Source organism: Malus domestica, chromosome 11 (assembly GCF_042453785.1).
Source record: "Malus domestica chromosome 11, GDT2T_hap1".
NCBI lineage: Eukaryota > Viridiplantae > Streptophyta > Magnoliopsida > Rosales > Rosaceae > Malus > Malus domestica.
The window spans coordinates 223,744-237,276 of record NC_091671.1 but is presented as its reverse complement, the minus strand read 5'-3'; the positions used below and the strand labels follow the sequence as shown (position 1 = coordinate 237,276).

Genomic DNA, 13,533 nt, shown 5'->3' with positions numbered 1-13,533 from the left:
CTTGTTCAGCGCTTTCCTGGTGGTCTAGTGATGCAAAGAACGACGAGGTCTGCCTTCAGATAATGAGGTTGTAATCGAGGTGCGTCTATTGTTGGTTGAATAACTATTTCCACAACCCCTCTTAGGCCTTAGTTAAGCCTTGTGCATTTGAGAATTTATGGAAGGGATCTCTCTTTGGAGTAGGCCCTACTATAACAAAAAAAAAATATCATTGTGCGAAAAGGTATTTATACAAAATTTTAATTAATTATTAAATCAACATCATCACATAATATTTTTTTTTTACATAATTGTGGCGAAATGATCATATTGATTTGCGACACCTATTTTGAAGAACTACATCGATTGATTTTCAATTTCAGGGACCATATTTATGATGTGGGTCAATTTCAATGACCATTTTGATGGTGTCGGTCAATTTCAGTGATAAAAACCTGTAAATCTTGTGGGGCCCATTTGTGTGTCATATCAGCACTTAACAAAATTGTGACGGAAGAACCATATTGATTTACGACACCTATTTTTAAGGATTGCATTGATTGATTTTTAATTTCAGAGACAATTTTGATTAATTTAGCTTATAGTAGCTTCACAACCCATAGAAGAATGGTCGTTGGTAAACTCATGAAAAATCAAGAGGCAGTCGTTGATGTCTAGGGGAGGGAGGGACTAATTATAATTTGAGTTATAGATCTTTGTAAAATTCGGTTGCTCACGGTGTAAACCCCATAATGCCCACAACACCCCCCAAGTAAAATGGTAGGGTTTTGCCACATGCCCCAGTGCGATGGGGCATCGATGTCCTTTTGTAATTAGGGTTTTCAAACTCCTCCCGAGAGGGATACATTCAACTCAGATTAAAATCACCGGGCCAATCACTTTCACCTTGACCCTGAAAGACTAAAAACGGCATTGGGGAGTCCTATGAATAAAGGCCACGTGGAAATTTGGTCCAATAGGAGTGGCCCGATGAGCTCACAACGTGACCCGCGGGTGATTGAATGCGAGTGCTGAAGAGGAGCCGTGGTGCTATTTGAATCACCGCTTTTGGATGAAAAAAACCCTCTTTCCAAAAACCCAAACCCTTGGCGGCTGTGAGACCCGTTGTTCCCTCCTCTCTCTCTCTCTCTCTCTCTCTCTCTAAGCATCGAGATTTCTCTCTCCGATTGCTAAAACCCAATCACCTCTCTCTGGGATTTAGGGTTTTTGGTAATACTTAGGACAGGGAAGGAGAAGTAGAAGATCTAGCTATCAATTGACAGCCATGGCCACCGTTGCTCCTCCTGTGGAACGTATCCTAATCTAAAACTTTAGACTTTAGCCATCTGGTTATTGTTTGTTATCGATTTTCCTTATTCTAATTGGATCTGTTCTTTAGTGATTAGTTTTCGGTGAAACTAGATCTTCTCTACCTTTGTAGCTATTATGGCTTACATTAAATTTGTAGATCGCTGTGAGTTTCTTCTATGGCGTTTGTTTAGTTTTTGGGATTGTGGCGCTTTGTGTTGGTTTTATGGATTTCTATGCTTGACTTGTGGTTTTGTAGACCGTGTCTGAAATTTATGGCTGTATGTGCGACAATTCAAGTTCTTGGTATGGATTTGCTTAATTTTTTGAATTTGGTGTTGTTTGATTAAGTAAAGATTGACGTGTGCTTGGTTGAATTGAAGTTTCATATCAGGTGATTTTTGTAAATTGTTTGTAACTTGTAGATGGAGTGAATGAATTGACTGTTCCATATAAAATTCAAATTATTTTCACTGCTCCAGAAGGACCAGAACCTAGATTTTTTTTGTTGATTGGGTAATAGCTATTACAAATTTACAATACACACAGTAAAACAGGCACTGTACATTAGACATCTCGATTGATTTACAAAATTGTTTATATCCTTCACCGTTTGCGTTCTTTAGAAGCAGCAGATTTGCTACAGAAGATGTCATTAGACTCTCAAACCAAGACTTTGGAAATTCCTGAGCCTACCAAGAAGGTACCGTACTTTGCAATGTAATGATTGTCTGTGAATTTAAGATGGGATAATTATTTGCTAAACATAAATGAAACATGAAAATTCGGCCATGAGAATTGGACCATGAAAAAGTATTAAGAAACTGCATTTGAAACATTCATTCATTTACGTTATATATGGTTCTGAAGGTTGATTTCTTTTCCATGCAGCCTTCTGGTAACCAATACGGGTCTATTGATTCTGGCAATGCTGCAAATGGACAGATCCCAGCAGAGCGCTCTGTTACCCCATTGTTACCTGATTTCACGGATCCATCTATGTGCTATCTCCCGAACAGTTATCCATCGACTGCCTATTACTATGGAGGTAAAACTTATGCCTGAACTCTCTGCTTGAGAATGGTTTATTGGTGGATTGTTAGATTCTTCATGAAAATTAATGTGTACATTTTGATAGGAAATTCATGTGTATGATATGGATGGTTTTGTGGATTTCTTTTAGGTTATGATGGGACTGGCAGCGAGTGGGATGACTACTCGAGATATGTAAATCATGAGGGAGTAGAGATGACTTCTGTAAGTTCTTTTTCCCTTTTGTGTAATGTTTCATGGTGATTGTGTTTGATTTGGGTCTAACATAAATTCGTTCTCTTAAACTTATAAGTTTGTTATCTGCTTGTGTTTTTAAGGGTGTTTATGGGGACAACGGGTCTCTGATATACCACCATGGGTACGGGTATGCACCTTATGCCCCATATTCTCCGGCAGGCTCCCCTGTTCCGACTATGGGAAATGATGGTCAGTTATATGGACCTCAGCAGTACCAATACCCTCCCTATTTCCAGCCTCTGACTCCAACCAGTGGACCATACACTCCCAACCCTGCTGCCCCACAAACTGATGTCGCCACCTCTGTAGCTGCTGACCAAAAGCCACTGTCTGTGGAAACAGCTAATGGAATTTCCAACGGCATTGCAAACAGTGGAGGTGTGAAAGGAAATAATGTTTCAGCTCCCTTGTCAACATATCAAAACTCGTCTTTCAACTCTAATGGTTCATATGGAAGGGGTGCTTTGCCAGGACGTGTTCCTACTCCTGGATACCAGGACCCAAGATTTGGTTTTGATGGGTTGCGTTCTCCTCGTCCATGGTTAGATGCCCCACTTTTTTCGGACGGGCAACCTAGACCAGTGACAAATACAATTACTTCGTCAATCTCCAATGGCAATACCAATTTTTCTTCAAGGAATCAGAATTACCGTCCAAATTCTCATTACATGGTATGTTGGTCACTTGCTTATATTTATTTATTTTTATTTTTTATAATCTTTGCTTTGTAGTCTTACTTTTGGAGACTACCTTATTCCACCAGTGGAAATATCATCCGAGTTGTATGGCACGACTGTTCAATTATGGCCTTGGCCGCATATCAAACCTCTAACCTTTTGGTGTGAGAACATCTAAGGCATGGAGGAATCTTGGTATTGGATATCCTTTAACCGGTTGAAGGTGAACAGTCTTCCAATGCTAATAGATGTTCTGTGGAGGCTGAATCTGAATATTTACTTTCAGTGTTCTACTGAGATGTTTTCACTCTTACAAACTTCATTTATTTGATCCCACAGGGTTTGCACCACCCAAGGCCATTGTCAGGAATGGGTGCAGCTCAAGGGTTTATAAATAGGATGTACCCAAGCAAGTTGTATGGTCAGTATGGAAACACAGTTAGATCTGGTATGGGCTTTGGGTCTCATGGTTATGATTCACGAACCAATGGACGCGCATGGCTTGCTGTTGACAACAAGTATAAACCCAGGGGAAGAAATGGTGGCTATTATGGATATAGTAATGAGAACATGGATGGATTAAATGAACTAAACAGGGGACCTCGGGCGAAGAGCTCCAAGAATCAAAAGGGATTTGCCCCTAATGCATTAGCAATCAAGGGGCAAGTACCAACGAATCCTAGTAATGATGAGGAAAACGAAAAAACCAGTGTCCCAGATCGAGAACAATACAACAAAGCAGATTTTCCCGAGGAGTATACTGATGCCAAATTCTTCATCATTAAGTCATACAGTGAGGATGATGTTCATAAGAGCATTAAGTATAATGTTTGGGCTAGTACACCAAATGGCAACAAGAAGCTTCATGCTGCATACCAGGAGGCTCAGGAGAAATCTGGTGGCTGCCCTGTTTTTCTTCTCTTTTCGGTAAGCATCATCCATTGCTGTTAGGACTTGTGAGGTTGTAGTTTAAAAGTTTTATTGGGTTTGAAGTAATTTACTTGTTTTCTTTTTAGGTCAATACCAGTGGACAGTTTGTTGGCCTTGCCGAGATGTTGGGCCCTGTTGATTTTAACAAGAACTTGGAGTACTGGCAGCAAGACAAGTGGAATGGCTGTTTCCCTGTCAAGTGGCATATCGTTAAAGATGTTCCCAACAGTTTGCTGAAGCACATTACTCTTGAAAATAATGAGAACAAGCCTGTGACCAACAGTAGGGACACTCAGGAGGTCAGTTCACAGCTTAGTGTTTCTTTTTTGCCTTGACCTTCTTTATTTTTCCCTTGTGAATATTAATCTTAAGGGTTTGTGTAGGTCAAATTGGAGCCAGGGCTTAAAATAATTAAAATCTTCAAGGAACTTATAAGCAAAACTTGCATTCTGGATGACTTTGGGTTCTATGAGGCCCGCCAGAAGACAATTCAGGAGAAGAAGGCTAAGCAACAGCAGTTTCAGAAACAGGTAAATACTATGCCTTCCTGTTAATTTAGCTGCCCCTTTTATTTTCTTCTTTTTTTCTTCTTATATTGCCGTTTAGAGATGAATGTTAACAATTCCAAATACTTAACATTTGACCATTTGAAAATGCCTAAAAAAAAGGTATGGGAAGGAAAAAACAATGATGAGAAGGAGCAGGTGGAAAATGGGCAACTGAAGACTCAAAATTCATTGGAGGTTCCCGCTGAGTTGACCAAGGAATCTGTTCCGGCGGTGAGCGGAAGTGAGGAGCCGAAAGTTGCAGAAAATGGATCAATTGCATCTGGAGATGCCCCAAAGGGTGCTAAGCCAGTTGTGTCAGATAAGAGGGTTGTAGCAAACGGGGTTGCGAATGGTTGCTAGCTTCTGCCTTGCGTAATGGCGGTCCATGCTCTTGCGGTGTTCTTGTAAAGGTTTTGTGTTGGAAGTATGCTGGTGGTAATGAATATGTTGGAGAAAACTAGTTTCCAATGCTGCCTACCTACTTGTATGGACCGCCGTCCTGATGATAGTGACTTGCCCTGCTAGAATAGTCAATAGTTCATTGAGGAATGGCAAGTCAATAATGTCTTGGAGTTTCTTGTATCTTTTTCTTGGGCAGGCTAGGGATCCGAGTAATCGTAGTGGTGCCACCCCCAGAGTTTTTCATTTGGGTTGTCAATTTACAGGTGTTCTGCAGAAGCTCTTAACATGTTTTGGGTTGCCTAGGATTTTGGGTTTAGGGCTTATACCTTTAGTGCTTTCTCCTTGTTTTACCTTTGCCTTTTACTTGTTTGGTTATTTCCGGTCTTGTAAATCTAGATCATAGCCTCTTCCATTTGGGGAGCAAGTTTTTGCGTTTGTAATTGTAAGTGAGCTAGAAGAAGCAAGGTGGGAAAATATTGCAATATAGTCAGTTTAAAATTTTATTTTGTTTCATATTTTCTTCATGTCTGCCGTGTCGTGTGTTTGTTGTGCTTGTAGATTTATTCTGTTGGGAATTTTAGTGCCAAGAATAAAATCAGAGGAGATGCTCGTTGCAAAAGTTTGTATGGTATATATTTTTAGGAAAATTAATGAAAATGATTTGAAAATTTTGAGTTTTAATCAAAAGGATAAAAATTTGTTGTAAGTAAATAGTATTATGAGTGATTTTTTAAAGTAAAAATAAATAGTATCGGAAATGTTTAGTTAAAACTTCTTTTATTTTTTCCTTTTTCGTTTTATTCTTTGCAACTTGTGATGGGAAACAGGGTAAGCTCCACTGGCCCCTCGGTCACGGTCTAGCAAAGTTAAATCAGCCCCTATGGGCCAGTGAATCGATGCCAATTGCAAGAAACAAAGTCCATTCACATAGTTCATATCGATTTTGGTAGCATTCAGTAAATGAAATTGTTATTGACGTTTTAAAAAGGAAATTGTTATTGTCACTCTAAAATTCTTATTCTACACTTCAAACTTTCTATATTTAGAAAGAAAAATGCATTTGTGAGTAGTGTAGAATGAAATTTTTGGAGTGCCAATGTAATATCCCACATCGTCCAAAGGAGTGATCCTTAAATGTATATTCCTATCCCTATCTAGCACGAGGTCTTTTGGGAGCTCACTGGCTTCGGGTTCCATTGGAACTCGAAAGTTAAGCGAGTAGCGCGTGAGAGCAATCCCATGATGGATGACCCACTGGGAAGTTGCTCGTGAGTTCCCATAAACAAAATCGTGAGGGTGTGGTCAGGGCCCAAAGCGGATAATATCGTGCTACGGTGGTGGAGCGGGCCCGGGAAGTTGCTCGTGAGTTCCTAAAAACAAAACCTAAGGGCGTGGTTGGGCCCAAAGCAGACAATATCGTGCTACGGTGCTGGAGTGGGCCCGGGAAGTGGTCCGTCCCGGGCCGGGATGTGACAAATGGTATCAGAGCCAATCCCTGGCCGGAAGTGTGCCGACGAGGACGTCGGGCCGCTAAGGGTAGTGGATTGTAACATCCCACATCGCCCAGGGGAATAATCCTTAAATGTATATTATCATCCCTACCTAGCACGAGGCCTTATGGGAGCTCACTGGCTTCGAGTTTTGTAGGAACTCTGAAGTTAAGCGAGTAGGAGGCCAGAGCACTCCCAGGATGGGTGACCTACTAGGAAGTTGCTCGTGGGTTCCCAAAAACAAAACCGTGAGTGCGTGGTCGAGGCCCCAAGTGGACAATATCGTGTTACGATGGTGGAGCGGGCTCGGGAAGTGGTCCGTCCCGGGCCAGGATGCGACACAAATATTCCCATCCCTACCTAGCACGAGGCCTTTTGGGAACTCACTGGCTTCGGGTTCCATCGGAACTCGAAAGTTAAGCGAGTAGCGCGCGAGAGCAATCCCATGATGGGTGACCCACTGGGAAGTTGCTTGTGAGTTCCCAGAAACAAAACCGTGAGGGCGTGGTCGGGGCCCAAAGCGGATAATATCGTGCTACGGTGATGGAGTGGGCCCGGAAAGTGATCCGCCCTGGACGGGGATGTGATAGCCAATAACACTTCCTTTTAAAAATCTCATTTTATTCCTCATGAGTGTTGTTTTTTTTTTTAACATAGAAACATTGGAGTACAAAATGAGAATTTTGGAGTGTTAATAACAATTATTTATTTTTTATGAGATTTGAGTGCCAAGATTGTTCTTTCTATACCAAACACGACTATTATTTTTTTTCTCAAAAAAAAAAAATATTGCCTTACGACGTCTCAGAAAAATTAAGGAAGAATTTGTTGGAGTTGGACCCAAATATCTATTCTATTAAAAGAAGAGGGCTTGTCAACTTTTTGCCTTTTTTTTCATTTTTGCCCTCACTTTTGACACACAATGTTGACAAAAAGGAAGGCAAAATAGTAATTTTGTATCTTTTGACACAATGACAATCATATCCCTATTTTTCCTATTTTACCCTCTTTTTTTTTTTTGAGAAAATGACAATCATAGGGTTATTTTTCCAATTTTACCCTCACTTTTGATATACAATATTTACATAAGAATGACAAAATAGGAAAAAAGGGGGAAAATTTTGACAATGAGGCTTCTCTTAATAACACTTTTGATACATAAGGAGGACAAAATGGTTAAAAAAAAAAAGGAAAAAAATTGACAATGAGGCTTCTCTTAATATAATAGTATAGAAAAAAACTATACACTTATTAAAAAAAATTGTTCACACACACAAAATGTGTGCTCTCTGCTAATTAGTTATTATTGGAACCTCTCTTAGGTGTTGAAGTTATTCAAGTCTGAAGTCTTTGGAGTTAGCTAAACTCACCTATTTAACATACTAAATTAGAATTATGATGGACGAGAAAGGTTATAGCGTAATAGATTTAGAGGAGGTTCGAATTATATAATAGACACAATGCGATAATTAATACAATAATAAATATTCGAGTCATAAAAATTGAGATTTTAAAATAGGTTATCTAATAGAATTATTGTTGTATCAAGCTAAAATACCAATCCAAACTCGTTTCATAGTACACACCAAAACAAAATATCTCATGTGCCGTGTGTGAAACTAGTTGGCGAAAACAATGTATTTGCACGAGAGTTCAAGCTCCCGCTTTATAAATATCTTTACCCCTCGTAACACTTGTGTTGCAATTTGTTGATAAAATATCTAAGGACATTCATATGATATAAATGAAGCGGCTAAAGCCAATTTTGGATGACTGGGTGCACTAAAGACTAAACCAAGACTTTTATAAACGACTCGTCTTTCACTCTGTCTCTACCCAAAAACCCCTAAAACCCTTTCGCGTTTTAAGCAAGCAGCAGCAGCAGCAGCAGAGGCCGCTCTCTCAAGTGTCACTCTTTGTCATGGCGACCACCGTTTCCCCACCTGCGGATCGTATCCTTACACACTTTCACTGCTTCTTTGTCTATTGGATTCTTTTTTGTTTTCATATTTTGGAATGTTAGCTCTGTTATACATATATTTATGTACGGAGCTAGATCAGTAGATCTGTCGCTTGCTTCTTCTTTGAGTGCTGTTAGGGGCTTCTCTGTGACATAAAAGCTGCTGATTCTCAACATTTTGATTTGGGATTTTGTATTTATTTAAAAAAAAATTCTGCTTTTATTTTCATTTGAATTGTATTTTGGGCTTGTTTGCATCTACTGTTGTATTTTGTATTTCCTTGACTTTCTGGGTCTTCTTCAGAAGCTGCAGACTTGCTGCAGAATTTGGCCTTGGAATCTCAGACCAAGGGTCCTGATGATATCCCTGACCCTGCCACTGCCAGGAAGGTAATTCTCGTCTCTGCTCTTATGCTATATTGTCTTTAGTCAAAATTATGAACTTCTTGTTTGTTTTAACAAGTGAATAAACTGTAACGGAAAGTGACCGGTGAATTTGTGTTTCGAGCTTGATTATCAATTTCATGATTTTCAGCCCGTTGTCGTGACTTCAAAGAGCAAGTCTTATCATCGGTCTACGGCCCCATTGCGAAAGAATTTTATGGATCCATCTGCGTGCTATCTACCTAATGGTTACACATCTTCTGCCTATTACTATGGAGGTAATGCTTATGTGCTGTCTTCCTTTATCACTTCTGTTATTGGATTTTATTATGTAAGTGCTCCGCTAAGAGTTTTGAATTCCATCGTCGTGTTGAAAATCCCTTGTGCAATGAAGGGTTTTATGGTTTGTATGTTATTGATGATTCTGTTGTTGATGGTCTGGGTTTTGTAGGCTATGATGGGACTGGAAATGAGTGGGGCGGGATTTCAAGTTATGTTAATCCAAATGGAAACGATGTGAATTCTGTGAGTTTTACAGTCTGTTTCGTCAAAGTGTCTGTACCTATCAGAGTTTTGTATTTCTGTTTACATCTTCTTACATGTCTTAGGTGAATTTTAAGGGTGATATTCTCTGAGAAACTCTTTTATATCCTGGCATCATATCATATAATGCTTGTTGCATATTTCAGGCTGTCTATGGGGATAATGGTTCTTTTATGTATCATCATGGTTATGGTTATGCACCCTACAGCACATATTCAACATCGGGGTCTCCAGTTTCAACTGTGGGAAGTGATGGTCAGCTATATGGACCTCAGCAGTACCAATATCCTCCCTATTTTAAGCAGCTGAAACCTAACAGTGGCTCACACACCCCTAATTCAGCTGTTCCTTCCCAGGGGGCTGTCTCTACCGCAAAGGATGCTGGCCACAAGCCCTCACTTGTAGGAACAGCTAATGGGAATCCCAATGGTGTTCTGGCCAGTGTGTGTAAGAAGGGAAATAGTCCTTCTGATTTCTCAAAACCAACATATAAAAACTCATCACTGAATCTAAAGGGTTCCTGCAACGGGTACTATGATGCAATATATGGTTTTGATGGGTTGGTAACTCCTACCCCATGGTTTGAACGGCCAATGTATTCAAATGGACTGGGTAAACCAATGACTGGAAACGCAGTCAACAGAACTCCATCTTCCAAGAATCATACTTCCCGATCAAACTCTCAATTCATGGTATGCTAGCTCTATCACTGTTTACATTTCGTACTATTTTCTTAGGGTTAATCAATCTTCTGCTCTCATGTTTGTACCTAGTATATGTGTGATATTAAACACATTTACCTGTGATCTGGTTGGTTGAGCAGCAAGGTAACTGTAATCTTCAGATTTTTCCCATTTGAATTCTGTTGGGAAACCAAATAGGTAGAAATAGTAGCTATTCTCTTGGAGTTTACCTCACTAGAAAATTGATTGATCTGGTTGCAGCGCTCCTTTTTCATTACTAGTTATGCTATAGGTCATATTTCATCTATTGTGTAGTGATTTTTATTTGATGGAATGATCTGACTTTTATAGATTGTTCTTGGGGATGGCCTCCTAAGGATTTCTGTTACATGACTTTGTAGGATTTGTACCACACGAGGATGGGATACGGTATGGATGCAGCTAACGGACTTGTGAATGGGATGTATACCAATGAATTGTATGGTCATTATTGGAACCCAATTAGACTTGGTATGGGATTTGGATCCAGTGGTTTTGGTATGCATAGAAATGGAAGAGGGTGGACTGCTCTTCAAAACAAGTATAAAACCAGGGGGCGAGACAGTTCCTTCCGCTTTGGTAACCAGGACGTAGAAGGCTTGGATGAGTTGAACAAGGGACCTAGAGTTAAAAGTTTAAAAAATCAAAAGGGAAATTCACCTGTTGCTGTAGCAGTTAAGGGGAACAATATGCTGTTGAATAAAGTTGATGATGAGAAGGATGCAGTTAGCATAATGGCAGAGCAGGAGCAGTACATCGGAACAGATATCTGTGATCATTATGCTGATGCTAAGTTCTTCATTATTAAGTCATATAGTGAGGATGATGTTCATAAGAGTGTAAAGTATAATGTTTGGGCCAGCACACCAAATGGAAACAATAAACTTCATGCAGCATACCAAGAGGCTCAGGAGAAGTCAGGTGGCTGCCCCGTGTTTCTGTTTTTCTCGGTGAGCATCATTATCCACTGCTTTAGTCCATTATTTCATTTGTTGCTTTCCTTGGCTTAGCTTCTTCTTCTTCTTCTTCTTGTTATTTCTCTAGGTGAATGCCAGTGGCCAATTTGTTGGCCTAGCGGAGATGGTGGGGCTGGTAGATTTTAACAAGAATGTGGAATATTGGCAACAAGACAAGTGGACTGGCTATTTTCCAGTTAAGTGGCACATTGTAAAGGATGTACCCAACAGTTTGCTAAAGCACATTACCCTAGAGAACAATGAAAACAAACCTGTCACTAATAGCAGGGACACTCAAGAGGTATGTCTACTTATTTTCTTCATCTTGTTATTCCTCTATCTTGTCCGGTGATAAGCTTAATGTGTTTATGCAGGTCAAGCCAGAGCAGGGGCTTAAAATGATCAAGATGTTCAAGGATCATTCCAGTAAAACAAGCCTTTTGGATGATTTTGAGTTCTATGAAGCTCGACAGAAGACAATTCAGGAAAATAAAGGAAAGCAGCAGATCCGGAAACAGGCAAGATTTTTGCCCTTCATCCAGTAATTCTTATTTTAGAAGTGTAGTAGTTTTATCCTTTCTTTGCAGGAACCTCCATGCAATGCAACTGTTTCATATGCATTAAGCTGTTTTTCTTTTCTTACTGCTACATTTGTAATTGCCATTAATTAAGCCAGTTGAATTCAGAAGAATTTATTGTATTCTCTGCTGATTATCTGAATGAAGATATTGGATGGGAAGCCAAATGATGGAAGAAATGATGGGGCAAATGAGGCGCTCAAATCCTTGGAATCATTTGGAACTGCCTTAGATTTGATTAGGGAACCGACACCAAGTGCTGAGACCGGTGAGGAACTGAAGTTGTCGGAGAATGGATCGGTTGCTGAAACAGGAGGAAATCCGGAGGCTCCAGAACTAGCTGTGACCGAGATGATTGTAACAAAATAGGTTGTAAATGGTTGCTAGTTTGTGCAATGCACCATTGTGGCTCGAACCATTTAAGGTTTTATTAGTAGGAGTTTCTTGAGAGGATTTACTGCTTTCAGTGAAGTATATTAGTCAAGAGTATGAGTAGGTGTCATTTAGAGATTTCCAGGCCCCATGTCATTGTTCATGTGGGTCGGTTTGTTTTAACAATAGTTGCTTCCATCTCCCTCCTCTTTCTCTGCGAGAATCTCAACCCCCGGCAGTAGCTTAAACTTTACGAGTGTAAGAAAAATATGTTTTATAATGCTTTTTGTGGAAATTCACAAAAAGGGATTGGAAAACCGTGGGAGCTCATGTTTCTTTATTTTTATTTTTATTTTTATCGTTGCTCACATTGTTCTGGAAATTTTAGAATGTCCATAAGGAATTTTAAATGGGTAATGCTAGGGATGAGGATTCTCTCTAGATCTTCTTTGTCCTAGGAATTTTTACATCCTAACCGTTTATTGTACATCGTGCGGTCAATTTTCGTTAGGTACTATTTATGTTTAATTTTATATTTAAAATTCAAAATGATTTTTGGCCGCATTATATACAATGAACGGTTAGGATGTGAGGATCTCTAGGATCCTCACAATTTGGATCCGGATGGGATCCAAATCCTAATGCTAGGGATACCATCTATGTAAATCAAATTTGGTACATCATATGAAAGGGTAATGCTATCCTTTATTAGGTCACAAAATCAAGGTTCTAAAAGACGTTAGGTGCTAGTCGGGTAGCGGGTTGGGGCCTAGTGCCTAGGCGGACTAAGCGGATATAAGTAGATCCATTATATTTCGTGTAAATAAGTGACGGTTTATACTTCAAATATATATAATTTCATCATAAACTACAAAATAGAATAACATATATATTATGAAGTATTGGAACATAATGAAAACATGGGGAACAAGCAAATAATGTGTGTTCATTTATGTATTCAACAAGTCTCTTACAATTTATTGAAAATAAAAAAAAACAAAATGAAGTTATATATTTTCTGTCTAAGTGAGTTGCAACCTAGGTGGGTGCCAAAGCAGGTCTGGGTGGGTTAGGCGGGTGCCTAGGCGAGGGCCTCAGAAGGTCTAGGCGCCCTTTTTTAATTTTCAAACGCCTAGGCATTAATCGGGAGGTGGCTAGCCGCCTAGCGCCTAGGCGGCACTAGGCGGAGATTTTTAGAACAGTGCCCAAAACTATTTTTCATTGATCTTAAAAGTTGAAAATAGAAAAAATAATGAAAGCTAATAGCCGGGCCCCTGCAAATGGCCCTTTACTGTAGTGGTGGAAAGGTGTTGAGCCATTGCATGACGACGTGAGTTCAAACTCTGTCGGTGACTAATCTAATATCTAATCTAACAAAATCTATCGTTTGATAA

General features: G+C 39.6%; 2 protein-coding genes across 5 annotated transcripts; both read left to right on the top strand.

Moving 5' to 3' along the window:
- The first annotated feature begins 963 nt into the window (after positions 1–963).
- LOC103429778 (YTH domain-containing protein ECT4-like) lies at positions 964–5,637 on the top strand. 3 transcript variants are annotated; one of them, XM_008367910.4, is made up of 9 exons: positions 964–1,292; positions 1,914–1,990; positions 2,179–2,335; positions 2,471–2,544; positions 2,658–3,248; positions 3,594–4,181; positions 4,271–4,483; positions 4,568–4,714; positions 4,853–5,637. In XM_008367910.4, the coding sequence occupies exons 1-9, from the start codon at positions 1,265–1,267 to the stop codon at positions 5,090–5,092; spliced, it is 2,115 nt and encodes a 704-aa protein (XP_008366132.2). In that variant the 5' UTR covers positions 964–1,264; the 3' UTR covers positions 5,093–5,637. The 3 variants fall into 3 exon arrangements, with proteins under 3 accessions (XP_008366132.2, XP_070664966.1, XP_008366133.2); XM_070808865.1 differs by having other exon boundaries at positions 1,064–1,292; positions 1,920–1,990; XM_008367911.4 differs by having other exon boundaries at positions 1,064–1,292; positions 1,917–1,990.
- Positions 5,638–8,386: 2,749 nt separating this feature from the next.
- On the top strand, positions 8,387–12,456 carry YTP1 (uncharacterized LOC103446969). 2 transcript variants are annotated; one of them, XM_008367909.4, is made up of 9 exons: positions 8,387–8,576; positions 8,892–8,974; positions 9,120–9,246; positions 9,420–9,493; positions 9,658–10,203; positions 10,596–11,183; positions 11,278–11,490; positions 11,564–11,707; positions 11,915–12,456. In XM_008367909.4, exons 1-9 carry the CDS (start codon positions 8,546–8,548, stop codon positions 12,134–12,136), a joined length of 2,028 nt encoding a protein of 675 aa, XP_008366131.2. In that variant the 5' UTR covers positions 8,387–8,545; the 3' UTR covers positions 12,137–12,456.
- Positions 12,457–13,533: the final 1,077 nt, after the last annotated feature.